This window comes from Bufo gargarizans, chromosome 3 (genome assembly GCF_014858855.1).
Source record: "Bufo gargarizans isolate SCDJY-AF-19 chromosome 3, ASM1485885v1, whole genome shotgun sequence".
Taxonomy (NCBI): domain Eukaryota; kingdom Metazoa; phylum Chordata; class Amphibia; order Anura; family Bufonidae; genus Bufo; species Bufo gargarizans.
In genome coordinates this window covers 282894476-282922263 of record NC_058082.1, presented here as the reverse complement: position 1 = coordinate 282922263, position 27788 = coordinate 282894476, and the positions used below count along the sequence as shown (strand labels likewise).

At 39.9% G+C, this 27788-nt stretch overlaps 1 protein-coding gene across 2 annotated transcripts in view; it reads left to right on the top strand.

The window, feature by feature from the left end:
- The window catches only part of SRRM3 (serine/arginine repetitive matrix 3), a 471986-nt gene that overhangs the window by 373598 nt on the left and 70600 nt on the right, over nt 1–27788 (top strand). For both annotated transcript variants that reach the window (XM_044286538.1, XM_044286537.1), the window contains exons 6-8: nt 1221–1301; nt 9087–9155; nt 12335–12370. In XM_044286538.1, the coding sequence (XP_044142473.1) occupies nt 1221–1301; nt 9087–9155; nt 12335–12370 (186 nt within the window). The remainder of the gene's footprint in view (nt 1–1220; nt 1302–9086; nt 9156–12334; nt 12371–27788) is intronic.

Genomic DNA, 27788 nt, shown 5'->3' with positions numbered 1-27788 from the left:
ATGGCCAGCCAGAGCTTCCAAACTAGATAAGATAATATTGCTATGGGTTTAATGATGCAAGACCTATAGCAATCAACTGATTGCTGTGCCAGCTTCATTATGGAAATTGGCTGTCATATTGAAATAATCCTTGTAATTATGTTGTGGAAAATCAAAAAGTTCCTCTTGTGCTGGTCTGGAACAGTTAGAAACAGTTGGGCATGAGAGTAGCCTAAAAAAGTTATTTTAAGATGTGCCTTAAAGAGTGGTAGAATATTCAGCAGGAAAGTTTAAATAAAGGGACACTATCATTTGATAGAGTCTTGATATTTTTTACTTTCTTTACCGTCATTATTCATACTTTGTGTACTAATCTTTGACTCTGTGTACATGTACCTTATTACTAAATAGTTCATTTTTAAAGTAGTAACTAAGCCTCCTTTTTACTGGTCATGGTACCTTCCATCATGTTTCCTTTGCCCCTGTTGGGCAGAATAGGGTAGTCTGTTGCTCTGTGTTGCCCTTCAGAAAAAAATAAATAAAATGATTGATCTACTACAAGTCAGTGGGATCTATTAGGATCTATTAGAAAATTGATTTGTCATATCTGTTACAAATCCTTAAATAACTTGAAGCCATGATGCCAATGTTGACAGAGAACATACTCCTCCAAGAGACCACTTCGGACTAGTTATAAAAGTACACAGAATTTTTGTTTACAGCTTTTGGTGCTAAACACTTGTTACATCTGAGATGATCCTCTATAAAGTATTGTTTTTATGTGATGCCATCCAGTGCCATCCATCAAGTAATTTCTATTTTTGTTAAAGGGAACCAATGTTATCGTAAGAAACGCAGGGCATTCTTCAGTCAGAATGTTATAGAGTAAGAGCATGGTTTTATGGGAAAAGATTCAGTAAAATATGTAATTTATTCCTTTAAATCTCAGCTCTATCTGTCATTAGGAGTCATGTGGGTGGTCTGCATGACCAAGCATAAAGAGTTAGCTGTCATCCACATGACTCCCAAGCATACAAAGAGATGAGGCTTAAATAAATTATAATAAATTACAAGTTTTTTTTTACATAAAACTGTATTAATCTTAGATCCTCCCAGTCTCTAACATACTGCCATAGATAGATACCACTGCATTTTCATGGTAACAGGTTCCCTTTAGTAACATTATTTACCTGTCTATAAAACACTTTTATATATTGGTTATTTTTTTCTGACTTCGTTAGGACACACAGAAGACTGAGCAATTCAGGCTCACCTCCTCCAAAGAAAAGAAAGAAGAAGAAATCTGGACATAAAAGAAGCCGGTGAGTCGACTTGGTATCTATCTCCCAGCCTTTGCTGTGTGTCAGACTAACCTGCTGGGCCAGAGCCACCAGTAGAAGCTAATGATAAATTGGCAACATTTAGAAGCTATTACTGTTCCTCTGCAATGCAGTAGCTGGATTCTTTCTAATTAGTTTTTTAGAGGAATGGAAAGATGCTATCTCCAGACATGAATAAATAGTGCATGGGGATGTCAGTCAATAAATAGTCCTAAACATAAATTTTGCCATGAAATATAAATCAGGAGGTAAAGCTCAGTGCTTGTTCAGTTTGGACCCAGCACAGGCTCATAACGGTATAATACAGATCTCCCGATAAGTGTAAGTGCCTATGTGTCTTCATAATTTAAAGCAAAACATTAAGAAGACTTTGGTTAAGTCTGTGACTTCAGACCACTAATGATTTCCAGATTGAAAGGGTCATATAGAGTGCTTAAAGAGAACCTGTCACCAGGATTTTGTGCATAGAGCTGGGGACATGGGCTGCTAGATGGCCACTAGCACATCTCCAATACCCAGTCCCCATAGCTCTCTGCACTTTTATTGTGTTAAAAAACTGTTTTGATCCATATGCAAATGACCTGATATGAGTCCTGTATCCGGAGATGAGTCAAGCGGAAAGGAGCCCAGCACCGCCCCGCGTCCTCCGGATCTCCTCCTTGCTGGCTGACATCACAGAGCTGGAGCGCCGAAATCTCGCGATGCGCGAGCTAGCGCATGCGTAGTTCGTTCCCTGTGCTGATGCAAGTACAGGGAATGAACATGATGCCGACACTGCGCATGCGCTAGCTTGCGCATCACGCGATTTCGGCGCTCCAGCTCTGTGACGTCAGCCAGCAAGGAGGAGATTCGGAGGACGCGGGGCGGTGCTGGGCTCCTTTCCGCTTGACTCATCTCCGGATACAGGACTCATATCTGGTCATTTGCATATGGATCAAAACTGTTTTTTAACACAATAAAAGCGCAGAGAGCTATGGTGACTGGGTATTGCAGATGTGCTAGCGGCCATCTAGCAGCCCATGTCCCCAGCTCTATGCGCAAAATCCTGGTGACAGGTTCCCTTTAAAAGGTCACCGAGTGTTCAGAAAACTTTTGCTGTGTCAGACATATAGAGACATATCAAAAGTTTTGATTGGTGGAGATCTGAGTGCTGAGACCCCTACCGATTGCTATATGAGGAGAAAAGAGCACTCTCTCCTCACTGTAACAAAGGAAGCTAGATGGGCTCAATAGAAGTTCTATGGACCAGTCACTCAGACCCCCGCCGATCAAAACTTTTGATATGTCTCTGTGACATATCAAAAGTTTTCTGAAAACTCAGTAACCCTTTAAACCCCTTTCCTGCAGATCCCAGGCAATCCTTTAAAAGGGGTTTTCTCCACAATACTAATGCATCCCTTATCCATTGGATAGGGGATAAATACCTGATCATTAGGAGTCAGACTCCTGGGACCCTCACCAGTCCACCAATCAGAAGAATGTGAGTCTCATTCCCCCAAATGAATGGAGCAGCAGTATGGTGCTCAGCTATTAATGGCAGTATAATTAAAAGGGTTGGCCCATCTCAGACATTGATGGCATATTGCTAGGATATGCCATCAATGTCAAATGTGTGTAGGTCCCTCCCCTGGGACCTACTCTTATCTCCAGTAAGCAGGACTGGAAGTCCCATAGCAGTGAATGGAGCAGGGGTCTTGCACTGTAGCTTGGCTATCTTTGGAACTCTTCTTCACTTCAGGGGCCCCATAATTTTTCTTTTATTGCAGTAGCAGCTGGGGGTTATTGTTTATAGTGCGTGTCATCTTTGCTTTGTGTTTGTTACAGCAATTCTTAGCCATTGTATAGTCTGTTTGATCACTCTAATTTAGTTTATTGGAATCCTTCCACAGATATCCAGCAGTACTAACCAACATTTTTTAGATGACTAAAGCACTTAGCTTTTGGCTGCCACAGTATCTCTGCTATCGTATCCATCTTACAAAACCGTAATGCAGGGTATGAGCTCATGCTGCAGTCCTTACAGATCACTGGACAGTGAGAAGGGGCTCCCTGATCCAATATCCAGTGCTATAGGCATGAGCATAACAATAATGATAATATTTAGCGCTCAGTCTTCTTGTTGCTCGAGCAAAATTATTCATTGCAAAGCCTCAAGCATTTTAGATGTAACTAATGAATGCTCCAGACAGTCTGATATTCAGTCCTGTTATGTACAGTATAGCAATATGTATATTACTGTAAATGCATTAGGTAGTAAAAAGGATGGCCTTCCAATAGAGATCCTAGGCAGGATCTTAGGCTTAGGCTGGAATTTTAGGACGAGTTTGGAGTCTGCCTTATGCATAAAAGTGTTACATAAAAGTCATGTCCATAAATATTGGGACATTTACACAATTCTAAAATTTTTGGCTCTATACACCACAATGGATTTGAAATGAAACTAACAAGATGTGCTTTAACTGCAGACTGTCAGGTTTAATTTGAGTGTATTTACATCCAAGTCAGGTGAACGGTGTAGGAATAACAACAGTTTGCATATGTGCCTCCCACTTGTTAAGGGACCAAAAGTAATAGGATAATTGGCTTCTCGGCAGTTCCATGGCCAGGTGTGTGTTATTGCCTTATTATCCCAATTACAATGAGCAGATAAAAGGTCCAGGGTTCATTTTAAGTGTGCTATTTTTATTTGAAATCTGTTGCTGTCAACTTTCAAGATAAGATCCAAAGAGCTGTCACTATCAGTGAAGCAGGCCATCATTATGCAGATAAACTCATCAGAGAGATAACAAAAACATTAGGCATGGCCAAAACAACTGTTTGGAACATTCTTAAAAAGAAGGAACGCACCGGTGAGCTCAGCAACACCAAAAGACCCGGAAGACCATGGAAAACAACTGTGGTGGATGACCGAAGAATTCTTTCCCTGGTGAAGAAAACACCCTTCACAACAGTTGGCCAGATCAAGAACATTCTCCAGGAGGTAGGTGTATGTGTGTCAAAGTGAACAATCAAGAGAAGACTTCACCAGAGTGAATACAGAGGGTTCACCACAAGATGTAAACCATTGGTGAGCCTCAAAAACAGAAAGGCCAGATTAGAGTTTACCAAACGACATCTAAAAAAGCCTTCACAGTTCTGAAACAACATTCTATGGACAGATGAGACCAAGATCAACTTGTACCAGAGTGATGGGAAGAGAAGAGTATGGAGAAGGAAAGGAACTGCTCATGATCCTAAGCATACCACCTCATCAGTGAAGCATGGTGGTGGTAGTGTCATGGCGTGGGCATGTATGGCTGCCAATGGAACTGGTTCTCTTGTATTTATTGATGATGTGACGGCTGACAAAAGCAGCAGGATGAATTCCGAAGTGTTTCAGGCAATATTATCTGCTCATATTCAGCCAAATGCTTCAGAACTCATTGGACGGCGCTTCATAGTGCAGATGGACAATGACCCAAAGCATACTGAAAAAGCAACCAAAGAGCTTTTTAAGGAAATAAGTGAAATGTTATGCAATGGCCAAGTCAATCACCTGAATCCGATTGAGCATGCATTTCACTTGCTGAAGACAAAACTAAAGGGAAAATGCCCCAAGAACAAGCAGGAACTGAAGACAGTTGCATTAGAGGCCTGGCAGAGCATCACCGGGGATGAAACCCAGCGTCTGGTGAGGTCTATGCGTTCCAGACTTCAGGCTGTAATTGACTGCAAATTATTTACAACCAAGTATTAAAAAGTGAAAGTTTGATTTATGATTATTATTCTGTTCCATTACTTTTGGTCCCTTAACAAAAGGGAGGCACATAAGCAAACTGTTGTAATTTCTACACCGATCACCTGATTTGGATGCAAATACCCTCAAATTAAAACTGAAAGTCTTCAGTTAAAGCACGTCTTGTTAGTTTCATTTTAAATCCATTGTGGTGGTGTATAGAGCCAAAATGTTAGAGTCCCAATATTTATGGACCTGACTGTACAGGTGAAACTCGAAAAATTTGAATATCGTGCAAAGTTCATTTATTTCAGTAATGCAACTTAAAAGGTGAAACTAACATATGAGATAGACTTATTACATGCAAAGCGAGATATTTCAAGCCTTTATTTGTTATAATTTGGATGATTATGGCTTACAGCTTATGAAAACCCCAAAGTCTCAATTTTAAACTACCCTTTGCTCAGGGGGTATGGATTAATTAGCTGACTAGAGTGTGACACTTTGAGCCTAGAATATTGAACCTTTTTGCAAAATTCTATATATTTTTTTTAAATATATATACATTTTTATTGAGTATTCATGTGCAATATTATATGGTCATGTATAAAAGTTGTATACATAATTCATCCATATATCAATGCCAATCATTATCCATTAGACAAAATACAGGATTATTGCACATGCCATATACAAGAGTTATACATAAGATCTGCATACATGGCCCTTAATGAAATTCTTCTAGAGAAGCCAACACATTCATTTTGTAAACCTCCTGTTACTTCACAGATGTTACAACTTTTTTCAATCTTTCCACTCCCCCCTCTTGCCCCCCTACCCCCCCCCCCCAACAACATGGTGCCAATCCTCAAACACAGGTACGGATCGTAGACTAATCTACTAACAATCTTCCCAAAGAGCCTGCTACCTTTCGTTTTAGGTACCATTCGGAATCTAAAAAGGGTTTCATGAGTATTTTTAGTTCCGAGTCTGAATAGACCGTGGACATGAATGTCTCCCACTTTTTGAAAAATGGTTTAATCAGTAGCCCTTTAGCTTGCTCAACTTCCAAAATTCTAATTTTAAGCTGCCATTCCTTTTTAATTTGCATTACTGAAATAAATTTACTTTTGCGCGATATTCTAATTTTTCGAGTTTCACCTGTAGTTAATAGGGAAAGTATACTTAAATCCATCAATTTCAACCAAGGGATAGGTGAGGACATGAATTTTAGAAAAAGGAGGGGGGGGGGTGAGACCCAGATTTCTAAAAATTTTTATAAGCATGTTGCCCATTCCAACCAGTCATCTAAGGTCATCATGGAATCATGGGAAAGTTTTAAGAGGACCTGTCAGATCTTTTGACACGTCTATTACGTTAAAAGACATAATTCTGGAGCACTTTTTCTTAGAAGTTCATTGCAATGCTCCTCTATTACTTCCCCAGGAAATGTATAACTAAATTGACAACCTGGCATTATCATTCCTTTTTACAACTAGGCATGCCTCACTCATGATTGGACAATGGACAGTGCCATCTATATGTCAGATCCATTTTTTAAGTCTAAATAGACATTTTTGGTCTGTTCTTCAGGTGGATCCACCATACTGTGCGAACATATACCCTTATATTTGTTTATGTCTGTCATTGACTTTTACTATAAAAATCATATACCTTAACATGCATATTTTCACCTACATGTTTAATCGAATTACACATAATAATAAGACCACCTGCCTAACATTGTGTAGTTCAACTTGTATTGCCCAAAGAGCTCTTACCCATTGAGGCATGGTCTACAAAAGACCTTTGAAGGTGTCCTCTGCTATCTGACACCATAATGTACAAATCCTTTAAAGGGATTGGCCATCTTACCACAATTTTCCCAAATGTGCTGTAAACGGCACTATACTCTTGGAATCTCATAAGGGAATTAGTGAAGACGTCTTCATATGTAAGGTTCTATCACCTTGTACAGAATAAGCTCTTCACTATCTGTAATGCTGGAGTGCTGATTGAAAGGCATGAAAAAGTAGCACATGCACATTGCTGTGCGCAGTGTTATTCAATAGAGACTGCTAATCAATGGATTTGGTCAAATACCCCTGCATCACCCATGTTCTTTACAGAAGAGCTGTGCAGTTAGTGGAAAAGAATACTTAGTCATGTTACTCAAACCATTCCTGAAAAATTGTTGCAGTGTGGCAAATTAGCCTGATGAAATGGGCCACTGCCGTTAGAGAATACCATTGCCTCGAAAGGGTATACTTAATCTACAGTAGTGTTTAGGTAGATGATACATGTCAAAATACCATGAATGCCGGTACCCAAGGTTTTCCAGGAGAACATTGGCCCACAGCATCACACTGCCTCCTCTGGTTTGCCTTTTCCCATAGCGCTTGGTGGTATAATCTCTTCCCCAAGAAAGGGATGCACATGCACCCAGCTGTCTACATGATGTAAAGAAAAACAATGATTGGTCAGACCACTAACTTCCATTACTCCATTGTCCAATTCTGATGCTCATGGTCCTGTTGTAAGCACAGGTTCTCTGACCTGTCTGTGGCTGCAGCAAGCTGTGGTGGATGCACTGTGTGCTCTGATACATTTTTAGCATTGAATATAAAACTATTGAATACCCATATAGTAAACCACATAAAAAATGGAACAATAATGTAACCAAGTATGTATGGAAATAGTTGCATAGCATATCACGGTTTTTGACTGCTTCTTTTAGTGCTGCCATTGGACTTCTAAGGGATTTTCTGTAATCTGAAATGAAGATAAAAAGACAGAGAGAAAAGCATAAATATGTCCTTTTAAGTCTGCTACAAATGATATGCTGCTCTTAATTTGCTTTTGGAGATTTTTATGTAGCTTAGCACCTGCCTAGACATGCATGGTGTGAATTATTTTTTACTATCCCTTTAATAGCAGAAACGGTCATGAATCATATTATTGCTTTCCAGAGCCAGATTAAAACCTGTCCCTAATAGTAACTATAAAAGTATTCATACCTCTTGGACTTTTTAGAATTTGATTCTATTGTAATTATACTGAATCACATTTCAGTTAGAGAGGCCAGCGCTTTTTCCTATAGTGTGCAAGCATGACCACTACTGCTGGATTGCAGGGTGGTCATAACCATAGAAAACGAGCAGTGTATAATGTGATGGAAAAATGAATCCAGCCAGCAAAGGAGGCAATATGGACAATCACAATACATTAGTAAGTGCCTTGTATTAACTTTCTCTACATGATAAATGCCACTTGCTGAAGTGAGACAGCCCCTTTAAGAAAGGAAGAAAAATTATCCCAAGAAAGTATATTTTCGTACCTTTTTTATTTTAAAAATGACAGTACAGTGTCTTTTATCACTCACTGTTTGTTGCCACCAGCTACCATTCATTTACCCATAACCATATATGTTGCCATCGCTGACATTACTAATGCTATCTTGGCATTTAAGAGTTTGAATGCATTATAGCCCTAGGAGACCTCAGAGTTTCATCCACAAACTTCCCAATGCAATTGGACACTTTGACTTTGTTTGCCGCTGCGAATTGGTCCGGAAACTAATTTCAAGACATTTGCTTATCTTTTATCCACATCCTTTTGAAAAGTTTTCCAATATATGCCACGCTTTGAGATAAAGATGTTGACAACAGGAATATTAATATTGAATACATTTGACACATTGTGTGGCATCTCCAGTTATAAAAACAGTTATGCCAGTGTTCATTTTTATTTAGCTGACCAAAGTCAGATCGAGCCAGCAGGAGGCGAACTGGCGCACCCATTTCCTAGCACCAATTTTACTCTTCTGTAATGATTGGTGGGGTGGAGAGGACAGTGGTCGATTTCCACTGATCTGACTTTGATGATAGATCCCTCTTTCAGAAATGAAAACTCTGGAGCCACACAGGATACTACAGAAGTAATTTGTATGACTTTTTCTAAATATGACAGATGGATCTTGAATTGTCACCAAATGGCACATGTACCATTTGTCCGCTGTATGTAACTGTTATTGTATCTGTTCTTGTTCTTAGGTGCGATAGTTCATCACCAGTTCGGAAAGATAAAAAGAAGAAAAGTGGCAAAAAGCACAAAAGGGACAGGTAATATCAGAGTAAACATGATTACGGGTTCACACCATTAATTAGTTGAGGTTCCGCCATTGTAAAAGACATTCAGTGGTGACAGCAAACACCGGGTAGTGATTATTTCTTATTAAATTGTCACAGTCTGCTTGCCTCCAACAACACATTATTATTTCACTTAATAGGAGGAATTTTACTATAAAGTTGAAAATAAAGTGTTGTAATTGATGGCAAAATAACAGACCTGTTTACCTATCTACTAATCCATAACTAAGAGAACAGCCTGTGCCCAACCCTTGCTATCTTGTTATTGGCATCAGACTGGTCATTTTATAGAATTCCTCTGCTGCATACTGCCAAATAGTGAATTTTAAACAAAAAGCTACAGAAAGAAATGACATGTTTTTACTATGCACATGGGCAGGATTATCATCAAAGGAATAAATGCCTTTGAGAAATATTATACTTAAAGGGGTTGTCCAACTCCCCTTCCCCCAAAGTGGAATCTACTAATGCCCGAAATGTGCTTAACATAAAAAACCACTCACCTGTTCACTGACCCTCCATTCCAGTGCCGAGGGTCCCTTCCCTGCTGCCTATTTCTGTGGCCCGTGATGTCCCGTTTATTGTCATGTCTACAACTGAGGCCAGTGAATGGCTGCAGCAGTGCATGTGACAACAGACAGCCTGTCACACTTTCAGACACAAGAGACTGGCAGCAAAGGGGATGGGACCATTGAATGGGTTGTCCTAACTCCACATTTATAGCATATTGTTAGGATATACAATAAATGTTAAATCGGTGCAGGCCCCACCTCTGGGATCCACTCTTATCCCCAGAACAGGGATGGCAAAATTAAGGAAAGCATAGGTGGGAGTGAGCATATGTCCCTATGCTGTTGCCCCTTTCCCCTTAAAGGGATTGTGATTTAATGGTTAAGTGGACTAATGGTATCTCGTGAAATGTGGTAAGGATCCAAGACATGTGATCTGTGCGCTGCAGTCCTTTTCCCCTAACTGGGAATGGGGGTCCTTGTGACCAGCCTCAGAGGGGCTTCCCCTCCTCAGGGATTTTCATCTGTCCTCATAGCTTTTAGATTGCCACCAATAGGTGGCTTATGAATCTTTGCTTTCCCTCTATAGTGGAGTCGGGATTTGTGACACTTGATAGTGTCCCAAGTCCTTTCTAGACTTTCACGGGGGGTTGGAATGCCTGGGAATAATAGGTCCCCCCCCCCCACTTTGTGTGGAGAGTGTTTACATTGACCAGCGCTTACGGAGGTGACTCACAGGCGCGCTGATTTAATATAGTTACCTAGAAGCTTTGCTCTGTGTCTCTCATGAGTTAGGCACGTGCATGGACTGTAATGGCACCCGCATGCATAGTAGTAGACGGAATATGGGTGCCCATCTTTGATGTGGTTCAAGTGCATCTCGCGATGTGTTGTTTATACACTGCAGCGGGGGCATGCACCGCTAAGACTCTGGGACACCAGAAACGCAATAGATCCACATGGAGTCTGGGGGGGCATGAGCCGTGTACATGATTGGTTTTATTATTGAGCTCAGATGCACTTTCTCTATTAACACTAATCATGGAATATATGAATATAGCACTGAGATAGGACCAAGATAGGAAGTTCACTCAATTATTGAGAATGATCTATTGTACGTGCAATCTCTTTACCTTTTGAATCATGGTGATATTGGTTATTATATTACTATTATGGCATTATATTATTTGCACTTTATGGGATGATTACCACTTGTGTATATACACTGCCTGTCCCAAAAGAAAGTCGCCACCTGGATTTAAATAAGCAAATAGTTATGAGCCTCCTATTGGATAATTACTGCATGAACGTCTTTCAGCTGGCAATAAGTTATTTTACCCCAACTGGTGCAATGAGTTGCTTCTCATTCCTTAAACAACCATGTCGAAAGACACATCTTGTGGTTGTGGAAAAGATGTTAGTCTGTTTGAGAAGGGTCAAATCATTGGCATGCATCAAGCAGAGAAAACATCTAAGGAGATTGCAGAAACTACTAAAATTGGGTTAAGAACTGTCCAACGCATTATTAAAAACTGGAAGGATAGTGGGGAACCATCGTATTTGAGGAAGAAATGTGGCGGGAACAAAATCCTGAAATCGTGATCGGCGATCACTTAAACGTTTGTTGAAATCAAATAGAAGAAAAACAACAATAGAACTCAGGGCTATGTTTAATAGTGAAAGTAAGAGCATTTCCACACGCACAATGCAAAGGGAACTTAAGGGATTTGGACTGAACAGCTGTGTAGCCGTAAGAAAACCACTAATCAGTGAGGCAAACCAGGCAAAAAAAGGCTTAAATTTGCTAGGGAGCATAAAGATTGGACTGTGGAGCAATGGAAGAAGGTCATGTGGTCTGATGAGTCCAGATTTACCCTGTTCCAGAGTGATGGGTGCATCAGGGTAAGAAGAGAGGCAGATGAAGTGATACACCCATCATGGCTAGTGCCTACTGTACAAGCCTGTGGGGGCAGTGCTATGATCTGGGGTTGCTGCAGTTGGTCAGGTCTAGGTTCAGCAACAGTATGTGCTCCAAGAATGAGGCCAGCTGACTACCTGAACATACTGAATGACCAGGTTATTTTATCAATGGTTTTTTTCTTTCCTGATGGCACACGGGCATATTCCAAGATGACAATGCCAGGATTCATCAGGCTCAAATTTTGAAAGAGTGGTTCTGGGAGCACGAGGCATCATTTTCACACATGGATTGGCCACCACAGAGTCCAGACCTTTACCCTATTGAGAATCATTTATTTTTTTGGGTGGCGACTTTTTTGGGGACAGGCAGCTTATATGCTGTTTGGCACATGACACATTGCTTGACAAAGGCTCCATTGAGTTGAGCTGAAACGTTGCAGTAGCATGGGTGAATAAAAGCATTCACATTTTTTCACCAGATTTTGGAGTGCTGCCACGGTGTGGCCATTAACAATACAAACTGGCTAAAACAGTGTTGTCTCAATTAGTTTAATTAGGGCCTGGTGCAGCCCATATGGCCGCACAGTTCTTGATCAAAGTACAGCCACTTCCCGAACGCCACACCACTGCGCCATGTGGTCGTACCCTCAGCTGGTTGACTGAACAGGCCATATATTCATGCAAGTTGCACTTTGTAAAATGCACTTCTATGTTCTTTTTAAGGTCAAATTCAGGAACCAGAAAGAAGAGAAGACACAGGTGAGAGAATTGAAATTTTATAATAGTAATATTTTTATTACTGTATTCATTAGCTGCACACAGGGAAATCTATTATTAGACTCTTGCCTACTATGTTTTTTTTTTTGCCTTGTAGTATTTTTGTAGATTTTTTTGTAGTTTGATTTTTTATTTTGAAAGTCATGTGTTTTTGTGCAGGGGAAGTATGTCCTTCCCTTTATCGATCAAAATAAAAAAAAATAATGGTTTAACTCCTTCCTGACATCCTTCGAACATGTGGATGTTGGGTCTTTAAAGACGGCACCCGCTGAGCAGGTTTATAAAAATATTTTAAAAATATATAAATACTCATATCAAGCATATCAAGAGAAAAAATAAACAATAGAAAAAAAATTCTGGCATCACTTTATTGAAAATCAAGGGAGGAAAAGCAACCAAAAAATTGTGAATCGGCCATTTTGACTTGTCTTCTTTTCGCCATTTGCCGTATGGGATAAATATTTTAGATTTTAATAGTATAGTCTTTTTTTGCACACAGTGATGCTAATGATGTTTATTTTTATTTTTTTATTTATCTATTTTTATTTTAGGGAAATTGGGGTGATTTTTTTTTTGCACTTTTTAAAAGTTCCCATAGGGAACGACCCCATCAGCCTTAGATCAGACATCAGCAGCCTCGGATCAGACTCCATCAGCCTCAGAAAGAGACGCCATCCGTCTCAGATCAGATCCCATCAGCCTCAGGTCAGACCCCCATCAGCCTCAGAACAGACCTCATCAGCCTCAAATTAGACCCATCAGCCTCATATCAGACCTTACCAGCCTCAGAACAGACCCCATCAGCCTCAGAACAGACCTCATCAGCCTCAGATTGGACCCCAATCAGACCTCAGATCAGGCCGAGCTAAAATTGACTCTGATAACACATGTCAATTAACATTTTCTTGACATTGCTTACCTAACGCATTAGCAATCAAGTTTAGCTCGGCTATAGGGCTGCAGCTATCGATTCTTTTAGTAATCAAGTAATCTATCAATTAATCCAACGATTAATCGAGTACTGTAATAAGAATAAACTAATAAAAAAGAACGTTTTCCTTTATAAAATGTCATCAGACCCCCGTGCCATCATCAGACCCCATGCCATCAGTTCTCTGTGCCATCAGATCCCCCATGCCATCAGCTCCCTCCATGCCATCAGCTCAAACCCCATCCCCGGTTGCCATCAGCTCCACTGTGCCATAATCTCCCCCCAGTGCTATTAGTCCTCTGTGCCATCAGCTCCCCCCATTGCCATCACCCCATGCCATCAATCCTATGTGCCATTAGCTCTATGTGCCATAAGTCCCCCAGTGCCATCAATCCCCCATGCCATCAATCCTCTGTGCAATCAGCTCTATGTTCCATCAGCTCCCCCATGCCATTAGTCTCCCAGTGCGATCAGCAACCCCCAGTGCCATCACCCCCATGCCATCAATCCTCTGCGCCATCAACTCTATGTGCCATCAGTCCCCCAGTGCCATCATCTCCCCCAGTGCCATTAGTCCTCTGTGCCATCAGTCCCTCAGTTCCATCAGCTCCTCTAAGTGGCATCACCCCCATGCCATCAATCCTCTGTGCCATTAGCTCCCCCCATGCCATCAGTCCCCCAGTGCCCTTAGCTCCCCCACTTCCACCATCTCCGCTACTAGTCTCCAGCAGTCCTTTAACGCCTCTGTCTTCTTCTCCGCACGCAGCACTGTCGTCCTGATGTCACGCAGCATCAGCTCGATGGGTCAGAATCCAGTAAAGTGTGCAGGCCGGCGGGTGACCATGGAGCGGTGAGTAATAGCAAGCGCTTCACTCCCGCTCCATGGTCACATGACACAAACGAATCATTGATGCCAAAAATTTGCATTGAGGATTTTTTTGTATCTAATTACTCGATTCAATTGAGTAACTGTTTTAGCCCTACTCAGCTGCATCTGTAAATAAATAAACTTACCTCACTTGCTTTAGACGAAGCTGCCACTCATCACTCCCTAGTCTTATTCAGGCCCGTGCTGCACTGTGACCTGACTTCACACAGCGTTAGGTCATAGTGTGCGCCTACATGCGCTACGTCCTGAGGACACAGTCCTGTACAGGACACAGTGCACATTGTTGGTTCAGAAGAAGACCAGGGAGGGTGAGTACTGCGTAGAGCTTCCCTCACCGCTCCCCACGCCTCCCGCATGTTGATAACCGCATCCATAATCAAATCCGTCATTAGCATTCGACATTAATATTCGCACTGTCACTTTCCCTAAATTTTGGAGGAAAAAGTTGCGTCTTATAGTACAAAAATATGCTAATTATTTTCAGTAATTTTATTTTGTTAATTACTGGAGAACCCCTTTAAAATGCCCTGTCAAGGATGATATATTAGAAAAATGACATAAAACTATTTGTATGAAGTATCTTTAGTGCAGTGGTGCCCAGCCATTTTTCGTCTGAGGGCCGCACCAGACTTTGTATAAATTTTGTGGGCCAGAACCAGGTAGCTTTGCCAGCAAGGAATGCAAACACTGTGAGGGGCACATGTAAGCATTACTACTGTAAAGAGGGCACATATATGGCCATTATTACTGTTAGTGTAAAAATAAAAATAAAGTAAAGAAAAAAAAAGTAAAAAAAAAAGGGTTTTTAATCAAATTAATAAAGTAATAAAATTAATAAAGTAAAAAAAGAAAAAAAACGCCCCTTTCCCCTTATTTTATAATAAAAAACTGAAAAAAAAAATATACACACATATTAGGTATCGCCGCATCCGCAATGACCGGCTCTATAAATATATCACATGATCCACCCTGTCCGATAAATACCATTGAAAAAATATTTTTAAAAAAACGGTGTGAAAAAAGCCATTTTTGTCACCTTACATCACAAAAAGTGCAAAACCAAGTGATCAAAAAGGCGTATGCCCCCAAAATAGTACCAATCTAACCGTCACCTCATCCCGCAAAAAATGAGCTCCTACCTAAGACAATCGCCCAAAAAAAAAAAAAAAAACATGGCTCTGAATATGGAGACACTAAAACATCACTTAATTTTTTTTTCAAAAATGCTGGTATTGTGTAAAACTTAAGTAAATTTAAAAAAAGTATACATGTTAGGTATCGCCGCGTCCGTAAGAACCTGCTCTATAAAAATATCATGTGACTTAACCCCTCAGGTGAATACCGTAAAAAAAAACAGTGTAAAAAAATTCTATTTTTTGTCACCTTACATCACAAAAAGTGTAATAGCAAGCGATCAAAAAGTCATACTCAGCCCAAAATAGTGTCAATCAAACCGTCATCTCATCCCGCAAAAATTATACCCTACCTAAGATAATCGCCCAAAAACTGAAAAAAACTATGGCTCTCAGACTATGGATGGAGACACTAAAACATGATTTTTTTGGTTTCAAAAATGAAATCCTTGTGTAAAACTTACATAAATAAAAAAAGGTTGACATATTAGGTATCGCCGCGTCCGTAATAACCTGCTCTATAACAATATTACATTATATAACCCCTCAGGTGAATACCGCCAAAAAATAAAATAAAAACAGTGTAAAAAAAGTTTCAGAATGTGGAGACACCCAAAAATTTTTTTTAATGCTTTGTTATGTAAAACTGAAACAAACAACAAAAGTCATATTTTGTATTGTCGCGTCAGTGACAACCTGCTCTATAAAAATACTGCATAATCTAACTTGTCAGAGGAATTTTGTAAATAACAAAAAATAAAAACAGTGCCAAAACAGCTATTTCTTTATTACCTTGCCTCACAAAAAGTGTCATATAGAACGTGTGAAGGTTCTCATTTTTCCAGGTCATGGTATATATCTGTAAAGAATAAATCAGTACGTCCAGTTGCCTTGATTTATTCTTTACAGATGTAATATAGAGCAACCAAAGATTATGTGTACCCTAAAATAGTACCAACAAAACTGCCACTATATCCCATAGTTTCTACTCTAGGGGTGCATCAGGGGGGCTTCAAATGGGACATGGTGTCAAAAAAACAGTCCAGCAAAATCTGCCTTCCAAAAACCGTATGGCATTCCTTTGCGCCCTGCCGTGTGCCCGTACAGCAGTTTACGACCACTTATGGGGTGTTTCTTTAAACAACAGAATCAGGGCCTTAAATATTGAGTTTTGTTTGGCTGTTAACCCTTGGTTTGTAACTGAAAAAAATTGATCCAAATGGAAAATCTGCCAAAAAAGTGAAATTATGTAATGTTATCTCTATTTTCCATTAATTCTTGTGGAACATCTAAAGGATTAACAAAGTTTGTAAAATCAGTTTTGAATATCTTGAGGGGTGTAGTTTGTAAAATGGGGTCATTTTTGGGTGGTTTCTATTATGTACCAAAGAGACTTCAGAACTAAACTGGTCCTGAAAAAGTGGGTTTTCGAAATTTTCTGAAAAAATTCAAAATTTGCTTCTAAACTTCTAAGCCTTGTGACGTCCCCAAAAAATAAAATGGCATTCACAAAATTATCCAAACATGAAGTAGACATATGGGGAATGTAAAGTAATAACTATTTTTGGAGGTATTACTATCTATTATAAAAGTAGAGAAATAGACATTTGGAAATTTGCTAATTTTTCAAATTTTTGGGTAAATGTGGATTTTTTTTAATTAATAAAAATTATTATTTTTGACTCAATTTTACCAATGTCATGAAAGTACAATATGTGACGAGAAAACAATCTCAGAATAGCTTGGATAAGTAAAATCGTTTTAAAGTTATCACCACATAAAATGACAAATGTCAGATTTGCAAAAAATGGCCTGGTCCTTAAGGTGAAAAATGGCCCGGTCCTTAAGGGGTTAAAGCACATTGACAGTCACTCAGGCATACAAGTGGGGCTTATTCTCATAAGGCAATGGCACACAGTTTTATTGCACAAATCCTGTTCGTAATGACGACAAATTCTTGCAGCATGCCGGGGATCCTTATGGAGAATGTGTGCGTGAGAGTACTAGTGATAGGTTGCCGAGGATAGTAGTACTACGGTTTAGTTGTCCCTTGGGGCCAGAAGTGCAGTGGATGGGAAGACAGCACGAAATCCTCCGGGGCACTCTCGCTGGCAGGGAACACCAGCCAGGTGGAAGTTGAGGTGCCCTTCAGGGTAATTGGTGTTAGGTGCTTTTGCTTCTGGGTCCCTGGTTCGTGACGCCAGCACCATTAGGTGCAAATGTTGAGAGTAGCAGTAGGAAGAATGAGAAGTCGGTTGTTGTAAACCAGTTGAACATTTACTAAATCAATTGTCTCTGGACAATTGGTACAGTTCATCAATGCAAAGCCAAGGTTAATTGTACTCCTATTATGAGGCAGTGGCAGTTGTCTATGGAAGGATTCTTTTAATGCTGATACTTTGCAGGCAAGGATCCCGGTGGTAATCCTAAATTCACTCTTTACAGCACTCTGGCACTAAAGATGCTATTAACTATTTATTTAAGAGTTATCCTTTAAGGGCGTTCTCCTCACGGCATGCAAACACATCTGCTTTATTCTTTGGCAGGAAACTCTTGTAGCAAGGTTTTTGGTTTTCACTACTACCCGCAAGGTTTAGTTAGTGATAAGGACAATTCTGCGCATCAATTATCCATTTGTGTCCAGGCACTCGGAAAGCTTCTCCTGGTCACTTGTGCTGATGAGGTCCATAAGCTATAGTTAGCTGTTACCCTCACTAGTCTCTCTGCATCTTGGTGTATAGACTTACTGTCTGGCGCTTGGTTTCTGTAGTTATCTTCTTCAGGCTTGATCAAGGCCCAGAGGAAAGGAACACAGTTACATGGTGACTTTAGCCTGTCTCTCTCCTCCATGAACTTGCTTCTCCAACTAGCCCATCTCTCTCTCTACATTCCACTCTCAGCTAGACACACCCCACTATATATACTACTGTATGTGGTGCCAGCATCACCTAAGGGTAAATAGATGTAAATGAAATTGCCAGCCAGATAATAGAGAATACTATATAATGCAAATAAACACGTGTATACATTAAGATGTTTGAAGTGTCCCATTTACACACATATGTGGGACGCTGCACAATGCATTAACATTGGAGTCTATGAGGATTATATTATGATCCTATGGAGCCCTGCCACAGGTAGTGGCTCCATTGGAACTAATGTGTGGCAGCCTCAGGTCATTCAGGCAGACCGAGGCTGTGCGCTTACCATCCGGCTACCCCAATTCTCACTAGAGTGAGCTGATGCTCACCTAGAAATGCGTGCTTCCAAGTTTTTGAGCTCCCAGAAGCCATGGTCACATCCTACCACAGCATCTGAGGAGTTAACTGTATGTGATAAATGTTATCTTCGATCACATACATTACTCCCGGATGTCTACTGTTTAAAACAAAAGGCTCCAGGCGGTTATGGCACCCACCGCTCTTGCAAACAGGCGCAATCTGCAAAATTCCACCCAGTGCTATACATATACAGCGCTGGTTGGTAAGGGGTTAATGTTAATGGTGACTTGGATTTGATGCTGTATTGTAGTCAGTTCCACATTTTCCGTGTGTTCCTTTTCCTAGCAAGCTTTTTGTGCATTGAAACATTTGGAGATTGCTTTTATTTATGCCATCACTAACAGTGCTTGTACACTCAAAACTCGTAGGCTGAGTTGATTTTAATGTGTTCTGGTTTCTAAATGAAGGATTTTCTATTTCATGGAGTGTTGAACCTACCCTCCTCTTTGTATTGCAGACTATTTTACAGCAGTATGTTGTTTGTGCTTCATGAGAACATATTTTGCTTGCTGGCAGGCATTGGGGCAACCGCAGATATTATATTTTCCCTGCAGCTTTTCTTCATCAGCTGTACCAGGAGCAGTTCAGATAATGGAAGTACACTAAAGAGTTGCAATTCTCAGTATATTAATCATGCTGGTGGTGCACTCTACCTCAGTGCTGGTCAGCCTCTCTATTATAGGGGCCTCAGATCTAGCCCATGATTTCATCCAAGTCCTGTGTTGGTTAGTGCCCTGCAGTGACCGCATAGCTCAATAGAAAAGGACTTTTGAACTTATGAACTAGAATAACAAAAAAGAGATGCAGCCTATTTATTCATTTTTTTTAGCGACTATATTTAAGGCCTCATGCACACGACCATATGTATTTCGCGTCCGCAAAACAAGGATCCGCAAAATACGGATGACGTTCGTGTTGCATCCGTTATTTGCAGACTCGTTGACTTTAGTGGGTGTGTGGTCCCCATTTTGTGACCAAGATTAGGACATGTTCTATCTTTTGAGGAATGGACATATGGGTGCGGAAAGCGCACAGATGAAAACTTAGAACATGTCCATAGCTGCAAAATGCAGACCAGAGACCCACTGAACAGATACTTGGATGTCACACAGACGTTATCTCTATTTTGCGGATTCGTATTTGGCGGATCACTAAATTCATAGGGTCGTGTACATGAGGCTTAAAGGAGAATATCGTCCCAAGAGGTTTGAGAGTAAGCTTTGAAAGTTCATTTTGAATGAATATTACTTTGTTTGACAGTTTTAATTGAAAGATTATGTGGCAAATGTGAATATTAATGTGTAAAGCTTTATAACCCCTTAACCTCTTGGGAACACATGCTGTATCGGTACATCATGATGTCCAAGTACTTAAGGACACATGACGTACCGGTACATCTTGTGTAGTTCCGTTGGCCAGTGATCGGAAATCATTGAGCAGGCACCCGGGGACAATGCGCGGGGGGGGGGGTCCTGTGACCCCCCGTATCGTCAATTCAGACCTGCGGTTTGCTGCCTTTCCGGGAGTTGCGGCGGGCGGTCGGAGGTGCAATCGGGTCCCTGTGCGGCTGTAATGGGGACCTGATGACATGGAAGGAAGCGCAATGCCTTCCCTAGGCATCAGAGCTGCCTTCCGGTGAAGAGCCTGTGAGAGCCATTCCCCTGGATCTGACAGGCAGGAAGCTGTATGAGTAATACACACTGTATTACTCATACAGCCAATGCATTCCAATACAGAAGTATTGGAATGCATTGTAAAGGGGATTAGATCCCCAAAAGTTGAAAGACCCCCCAAAAGACAAAAAATTAAGTGAAAAAAAGTTGAAAAAATAGACTTTTCCCCCCAAAAATTAAGTTTCAAGTAAAAAAAAAAAAAAAAAAAACTAAAACGTAATTTCACCCAAATAAAGTAAGAAAATGTATGTATCGCTGCGTCCTTATCGACCGGCTCTATAAACATATCACATGACCTAACCCATGACCTAACCCATGAACACCGTAAAAAATGAAAACTGTGCTAAATAAACCATTTTTTGGTCACCTTGCATCACAAAAAGTACAACAGCAAGCGATCAAAAAGGTGTATGCCCACCAAAATTGTACCAACCGTCACCTCATCCCTCAAAAAATGAGCCACTACCTAAAGCAATCGCCAACAAAAATAAAAATAAACTATGGCTCAGAATATGGAGACACTAAAACATATTTTTTTTGTTTTAAAAAAGCTATTATTGTGTAAAACTTAAGTAAATTTAAAAAGTATACATATTAGGTATCGCCGCGTCCGTAAGAACCTGCTCTTTAGAAATATCCCATGACCTAACCCCTCAGGTAAACACCGTAAAAAATAAAAACAGTGGAAAAAAGCTATTTTTTGTTACCTTACATCACAAAAAGTGTAATAGCAAGCGATCAAAAAGTCATCTGCACCCCAAAATAATGCCAATCAAACCATCATCTCATCCCACAAAAAATTAGACCCTACCTAAGATAATCGCCCAAAAACTGAAAAAAACTATGGCTCGCAGAATATGGAGACACAAAAAAATTTTTGTTTCAAAAATGATATTATTGCGTAAAACTGCTGTATAAAAATACCACATGACCTAACCCCTCAGGTGAACATCGTAAAAAAATAAAAATGAAAACGGTGTAAAAGAAGCAATTTTTTGTCACCTTACATCACAAAAAGTCATCCCATCCCCCAAAAATCATCGCCCAAAATCTGAAAAAACTATGGCTCTCAGACTATGGAGACACTAAAACATGATTTTTTTTGTTTCAAAAATGAAATCATTGTGTACAACTTACATAAATAAAAAAATGGTATATATATTAGGTATCGCCACGTCCGTGACAACCTGCTCTATAAAAATACCATACGATCTAACCTGTCAGATGAATGTTGTAAATAACAAAAAAACGGTGCCAAAAACAGCTATTTCTTGTTACCTTGCCTCGAAAAAAGTGTAATATAGAGCAACCAAAAATTATCTGTACCCTAAAATAGTACCAACAAAACTGACACCTTATCCCATAGTTTCCAAAATGGGGTCACTTTTTTAAAGTATCTACTCTAGGGGTGCATCAGGGTGACTTCAAATGGGACATAGTGTCAAAAAACCATTCCAGCAAAATCTGCCTTCCAAAAACCGTATGGCATTCCTTTCCTTCTGTGCCCTGCTCTGTGCCCGTACATCAGTTTACGACCACATATCGGGTGTTTCTGTAAACAACAGAATCAGGGTCATAAATATTGAGTTTTGTTTGGCGGTTAACCCTTGCTTTGTAACTGGCAAAAAATTATTAAAATGGAAAATCTTCCAAAAAAGTGACATTTTGAAATTGTATCTCTATTTTCCATTAATTCTTGTGGAACACCTAAAGGGTTACCAAACTTTGTAAAATCAGTTTTGAATACCTTTGCGGGGTGTAGTTTCTAGAATGGGGTCATTTTTGGGTGGTTTCTATTATGTAAGCCTCACAAAGTGACTTCAGACCTGAACTGGTGCTTAAAAAGTGGGTTTTTGAAAATTTCTGAAAAATTTCAAGATTTGCTTCTAAATTCTAAGCCTTGTAACATCCCCAAAAAATAAAATGTCATTCCCAAAATGATCCAAACATAAGGTAGACGTATGGGTAATGTAAAGTAATAACTATTTTTGTAGGTATTACTATGTACTATAGAAGTAGAGAAATTTAAACTTAAACAAAATTTTTTATAAATTTGGTATTTTTTTATAAATAAAAATTATTATTTTTTTACTTCATTTTACCAGTGTCATGAAGTACAATATGTGAGAGAAAAAACAATCTCAGAATGGCCTGGTTAAGTCAAAGCATTTTAAAGTTATCACCACATAAAGTGATACTGGTCAGATTTGCAAAAAATGGTACCATAGCTCTGTGCTTTTATTGTGTAAAAAAAAGATTTGCTACATATGCAAATTAACATAAAAGAGTAATATCTTACTTGTGTGACAAGAGAAGAGTCATATTTTCAAGCTCTGACTCATCTCAGGTTAATTTGCATATTTATCAAATCGTTTTTTATACACAATAGAGCACACAGAGCTATGGGGACTGGGTATTGCAGATGTGCTAGCGGCCATCTAGCGACCCACGTCCTCAGCTCTATACCCAAAATCCTGGTGACAGGTTCCCTTTAAAAGACCAGTTGACATATAATATACTGTATAAATCAGCAGATTATATAGTGAAGGATTCTAGACGCGATTTATCGAGACAATTACTTGTGGTGGTAAGTTGTCATCTTGAAGCTTGCACAGATTTAAAAATATTTGACTGATGGAGCATAATAGTAGTATCAAAGGCTCACACATATGTTCGATATTCACCTCCTTTCTTTATAAGTAATGTACTGTGTAGGGAATTAAGGAAAACGCCAAACTTTGAGAAAGCAAGTACATGTGAAAATTGCTTAGAGAGCAAATATGTATGGGTACATAATTCTGTCTAGAGTAGAGAACAGTGTAGCCATATTGGATCCATATTACTTACCTATGCCGCATTTGAGGTATACTATACAGTCAGGTACATAAATATTGGGACATTGACACAATTCTAAAATTTTGGGCTCTATACACCACCACAATGGATTTGAAATGAAACAAACAAGATGTGCTTTAACTGCAGACTGTCAGCTTTAATTTGAGGGTATTTACATCCAAATCAGGTGAACTGTGTAGGAATTATAACAGTTTGCATATGTGCCTCCCACTTGTTAAGGGACCAAAAGTAATAGGACAATTGGCTTCTCGGCTCTTACATGGCCAGGTGTGTGTTATTCCCTTACTATCCCAATTACAATGAGCAGATAAAAGGTCCAGGGTTCATTTCAAGTGTGTATTTACATTTGGAATCTGTTGCTGTCAACTCTAAAGATGAGATCCAAAGAGCTGTCACTATCAGTGAAGCAAGCCATCATTAGGCTGAAAAAACACAACAAACCCATCAGAGAGGTAGTAAAAACATTAGGCATGGCCAAAACAACTGTTTGGAACATTCTTAAAAAGAAGGAATGCACCGATGAGCTCAGCAACACCAAAAGACCCGGAAGACCACGGAAAACAACTGTGGTGGATGACCAAATAATTATTTCCCTGGTGAAAAAAACAACCCTTCACAACATTTGGCCAGATCAAAAACACTCTCCAGGAGGTAGGTGTATGTGTGTCAAAGTCAACAATCAAGAGACTTCACCAGAGTGAATACAGAGGGTTCACCACAAGATGTAAACCATTGGTGAGCCTCAAAAACAGGAAGGCCAGATTAGAGTTTGCCAAATGACAAAAAGCCTTCACAGTTCTGGAACAACATCCTATGGACAGATGAGACCAAGATCAACTTATACCAGAGTTATGGAGAGAAAAGAGTATGGAGAAGGAAAGGAATTGCTCATGATCCTAAGCATACCATCTCATCAGTGAAGCATGGTGGTGATAGTGTCATGGCGTGGGTATGTATGGCTGCCAATGGAACTGGTTCTCTTGTATTTATTGATGATGTGACTGCTGACAAAAGCAGCAGGATGAATTCTGAAGTGTTTCAGGCAATATTATCTTCTCATATTCAGCCAAATGCTTCAGAGCTCATTGGACGGCACTTCACAATGCAGATGGACAATGACCCAAAGCATACTGCAAAAGCAACCAAAGAGTTTTTTAAGGGAAAGAAGTGGAATGTTATGCAATGGCCAAGTCAATCACCTGACCTGAATCCGATTGAGCATGCATTTCACTTGCTGAAGACAAAACTGAAGGGAAAATGCCCCACGAACAAGCAGAAACTGAAGACAGTTGCAGTAGAGGCCTGGCAGAGCATCACCAGGGATGAAACCCAGCGTCTGGTGATGTCAATGCGTTCCAGACTTCAGGCTGTAATTGACTGCAAAGGATTTGTAACCAAGTATTAAAAAGTGAAAGTTTGATTTATGATTATTATTCTGTCCCATTGCTTTTGGTCCCTTAACAAGTGGGAGGCACATATGCAAACTGTTGTAATTTCTACACCGTTAACCTGATTTGGATGTAAATAGCCTCAAATTAAAGCTGACAGTCTACAGTTAAAGCACATCGTTTTTGTTTCATTTCAAATTCATTGTGGTGGTGTATAGAGCCAAAAATGTTAGAATTGTGTCGATGTCCCAATATTTATGGACCTAACTTTATATATAGGTAAGTAACATGGATCCAATATGGCTATACTGTTCTCTACTCTAGACAGAATTATGTCCAGACAAAATGGTCTAGTCTCGCTTACTTTAGATGTTGTGCTATATTTTTACATTCAAGTCTGTCCATCATTATTTGGAAACAGATATCCATATGACTGGGGCCTGCCCTTCCTTGAATGTCACTTAAGCCAGCAAGTGGAATATCTCAATCTAGTTCTGTCCCATAAGGGGAAAATATTAGAGCAAAAATGCTCTTTAAGAAGGTTGATAGCAATTGCTACCTTGATTTTAGGAGCTCTCATTACAAGAAGTGGAAGACTAACATTCCCTTTGGTGAACTAAAGTGTATAAAAGGGAATGTGTCATTAGAAAATTACTTATTGTTTAATTCATGTTTTTATGTTCAACATGTTTTTTTTTTTTGAATTATTTTTATTTATTTTCCATGTCACTATATTTATATATATATATATATATATATATATATGAACCCATATAAATCAGTGGGGTACACTCTTGTCCATTGTGCCTATGGCCCATTCAACTGCTCTCAAAGGACCTGCGCACAGCATGAGGATTTAGGCACTCTCTGTGACCTCATGCTGTGTGATGTCAGGTCACAGCACAGCATAGCAGGAAGTACGCCAGATCTCAGGAGTGGCGGCAGCGCTTGTAACAGGAGAGGTGAGTTGATTTTTTTTTGTTACATCTTAGGTGTGATTAATATTGGGTGTCTGATATGAAGTCTGGTTGGGAGTCTAATTAACACTTGGAGTCTGAGCTGAGGTCTTTTTGGGGTCTGAGCTGCAGTCTAATTGACATTTAGGGTCTGAGATCTGTTTGGGGGTCTGATTAACCTTGGGGGTCTGATTGGGGCTCTGAGCTGAGGTCTGATTAACATTGAGGGTCTGAGCTGAGGATTGATTAACATTGGGGGGTCTGATTGGAGGTCTGATCTGAGATCTGATTTAGTCTGAAGTCTTCTTTAAATTGCTCCTCCACTTATGTAATTTATGTAATAGAATGCTCTTGTGGGCTCGAGTACTTTGGTCGGACTAGACAAAGTTGCAGAGAAAGGGTTAATAATCACTGCTAGAATGTGGTTCATGTACACGAAACAAAATCAAGACATGCAGTACAGGTACACTGGATGAATTTTACATGTTTCACTATTACACCTATAGAGAAAATAGCTGATGCTATACCATGTAAATATCATTTACAAATATTACTGAGTTTCACCTATGTGGAGTCTGTAATCTATACTGTGCGATGAAACTTAGAAGTTGTTTCCCTTCCAGTCCAATACTTGTTATGATGGTGAAATGTATTGGCAACAAAATATTAGAGAAATATGAGAAACACATGAAATTTGTAATTGACTCTTTGTGTTTCTTAGTTCAGACTTAAGCAATTTGGTCAGAGATTTCCATCAGTGATTGTGATCCAAAATCAGAAGCGAAGCCTACAGAGACATCAGGTATAATGAAAAGATTTGCACCTATACTGTACTTCATCCACACCTGGTTTTGGCTCACAGTCACTGATGGAAATACACTGACCAATTCACTGAAGTGTGAACTAGGCCTTATATTCGTGCTCAATGTTTCAAAAAGGTAAAGGCCGAATTGTGGTGTGCTAGCCAGATGACAACCCCTGCTGGTTTATGGCCTAATATGCCTTCTCTGAGGCTGGGCAAACCTCTGGAGGATTATGGGATTATTAGGCTCCATCTTGTCTTTGTTTGAAGAGACTGAAAATGAGCCTCTAACGATCTAAGCTGCTCTCACCAAATGTATTGGCTGGAGGGCAGTACACATCTGATAATGTTATCTGTTAACAGTGGCATACATAGAGAAGTAAGGGCCCCATAGCAAGGATCTAATCAGGCCCCCCATACAGGACAGAAGAGTTTCCACTTAAACCCCTTTCAAACCCTTGAGCTATTTTTTCCACTGCCTCATTTGCTAAAAGTTGTTTCTTTAAGTTTAGAGGGTAAAGTCTTGACCACGTTTTCACCTCCAGTAGAAGAGGGAATGATCCCAAATGGGCCCCCTGTTGTCCTGGGCCCCATAGCAGTCGCATGGTCTGCCATAAAGGTAGTTATGCCCCTGTCTATTAACCATCTGATTGGGCAGAGTAAATATAGGGTGTGTTTGCCCAGAGAAAGTTTTAAAAACCAACAATATATAGGGGAGCTGTGCTATAACGTTAGAAGGTGAATCACAGCTCCCTGGATAAAGGACAAGAACTGAATACCAAGCTCCCCTGGCAGAATTACATGAACCACATCTTTTAGGGATATGAATTTAGTTTTTATGTAATCCTATTTGTTTTAACCACCTTTGTATTGTTTTTTCTGTAACTGTAAGGGCTCATTCAGACGGCCGTATGCTATCCGCTAAAATGCGGATTCGTTTTTTTTGCGGATTAGATGCTATTGCTGACCCATTCACTTCTATGGGGCCCTTTTCATTCCACAGTTCCGCAAAACAAATTAAACATGTCCCATGCTTGTCTGTGAAAATCAGGACATGGCCCATTGAAGTCTATGGGTCCGCAAAAATAATGAATGCTATCCATTTTTTTTACGGACATGCTGAACTGTCCGCAAAAAAAAAGGATCCGCATTTTTGCGGACAGCATACGGCCTTCTGAATGAGCCCTAACTTGTATCCACTGTTATTTGATCATATTAAATTAATAACTGCTGTGTTGTCCGGTTGAAGGAACCCAGTTATATTTAGAATTGCAGTCTACTGTGTGTACAGCAGTGTATTGGCTCAGCTGCAGAATATCTTCGTGTGGTACCTTCTGCAGTTGCTGCACAGTGGGTGGGAATAATCCCAGCACAGGTAGGCGTCCCAGCAGATAAAGGTGGAATAGACTAGAGCACTGTATCCAGCTGTGTACAGCTTGGGATTTTCCAGGGATAGCCCACAGTATTAACCTATAGGGAAGCGAGCATAAG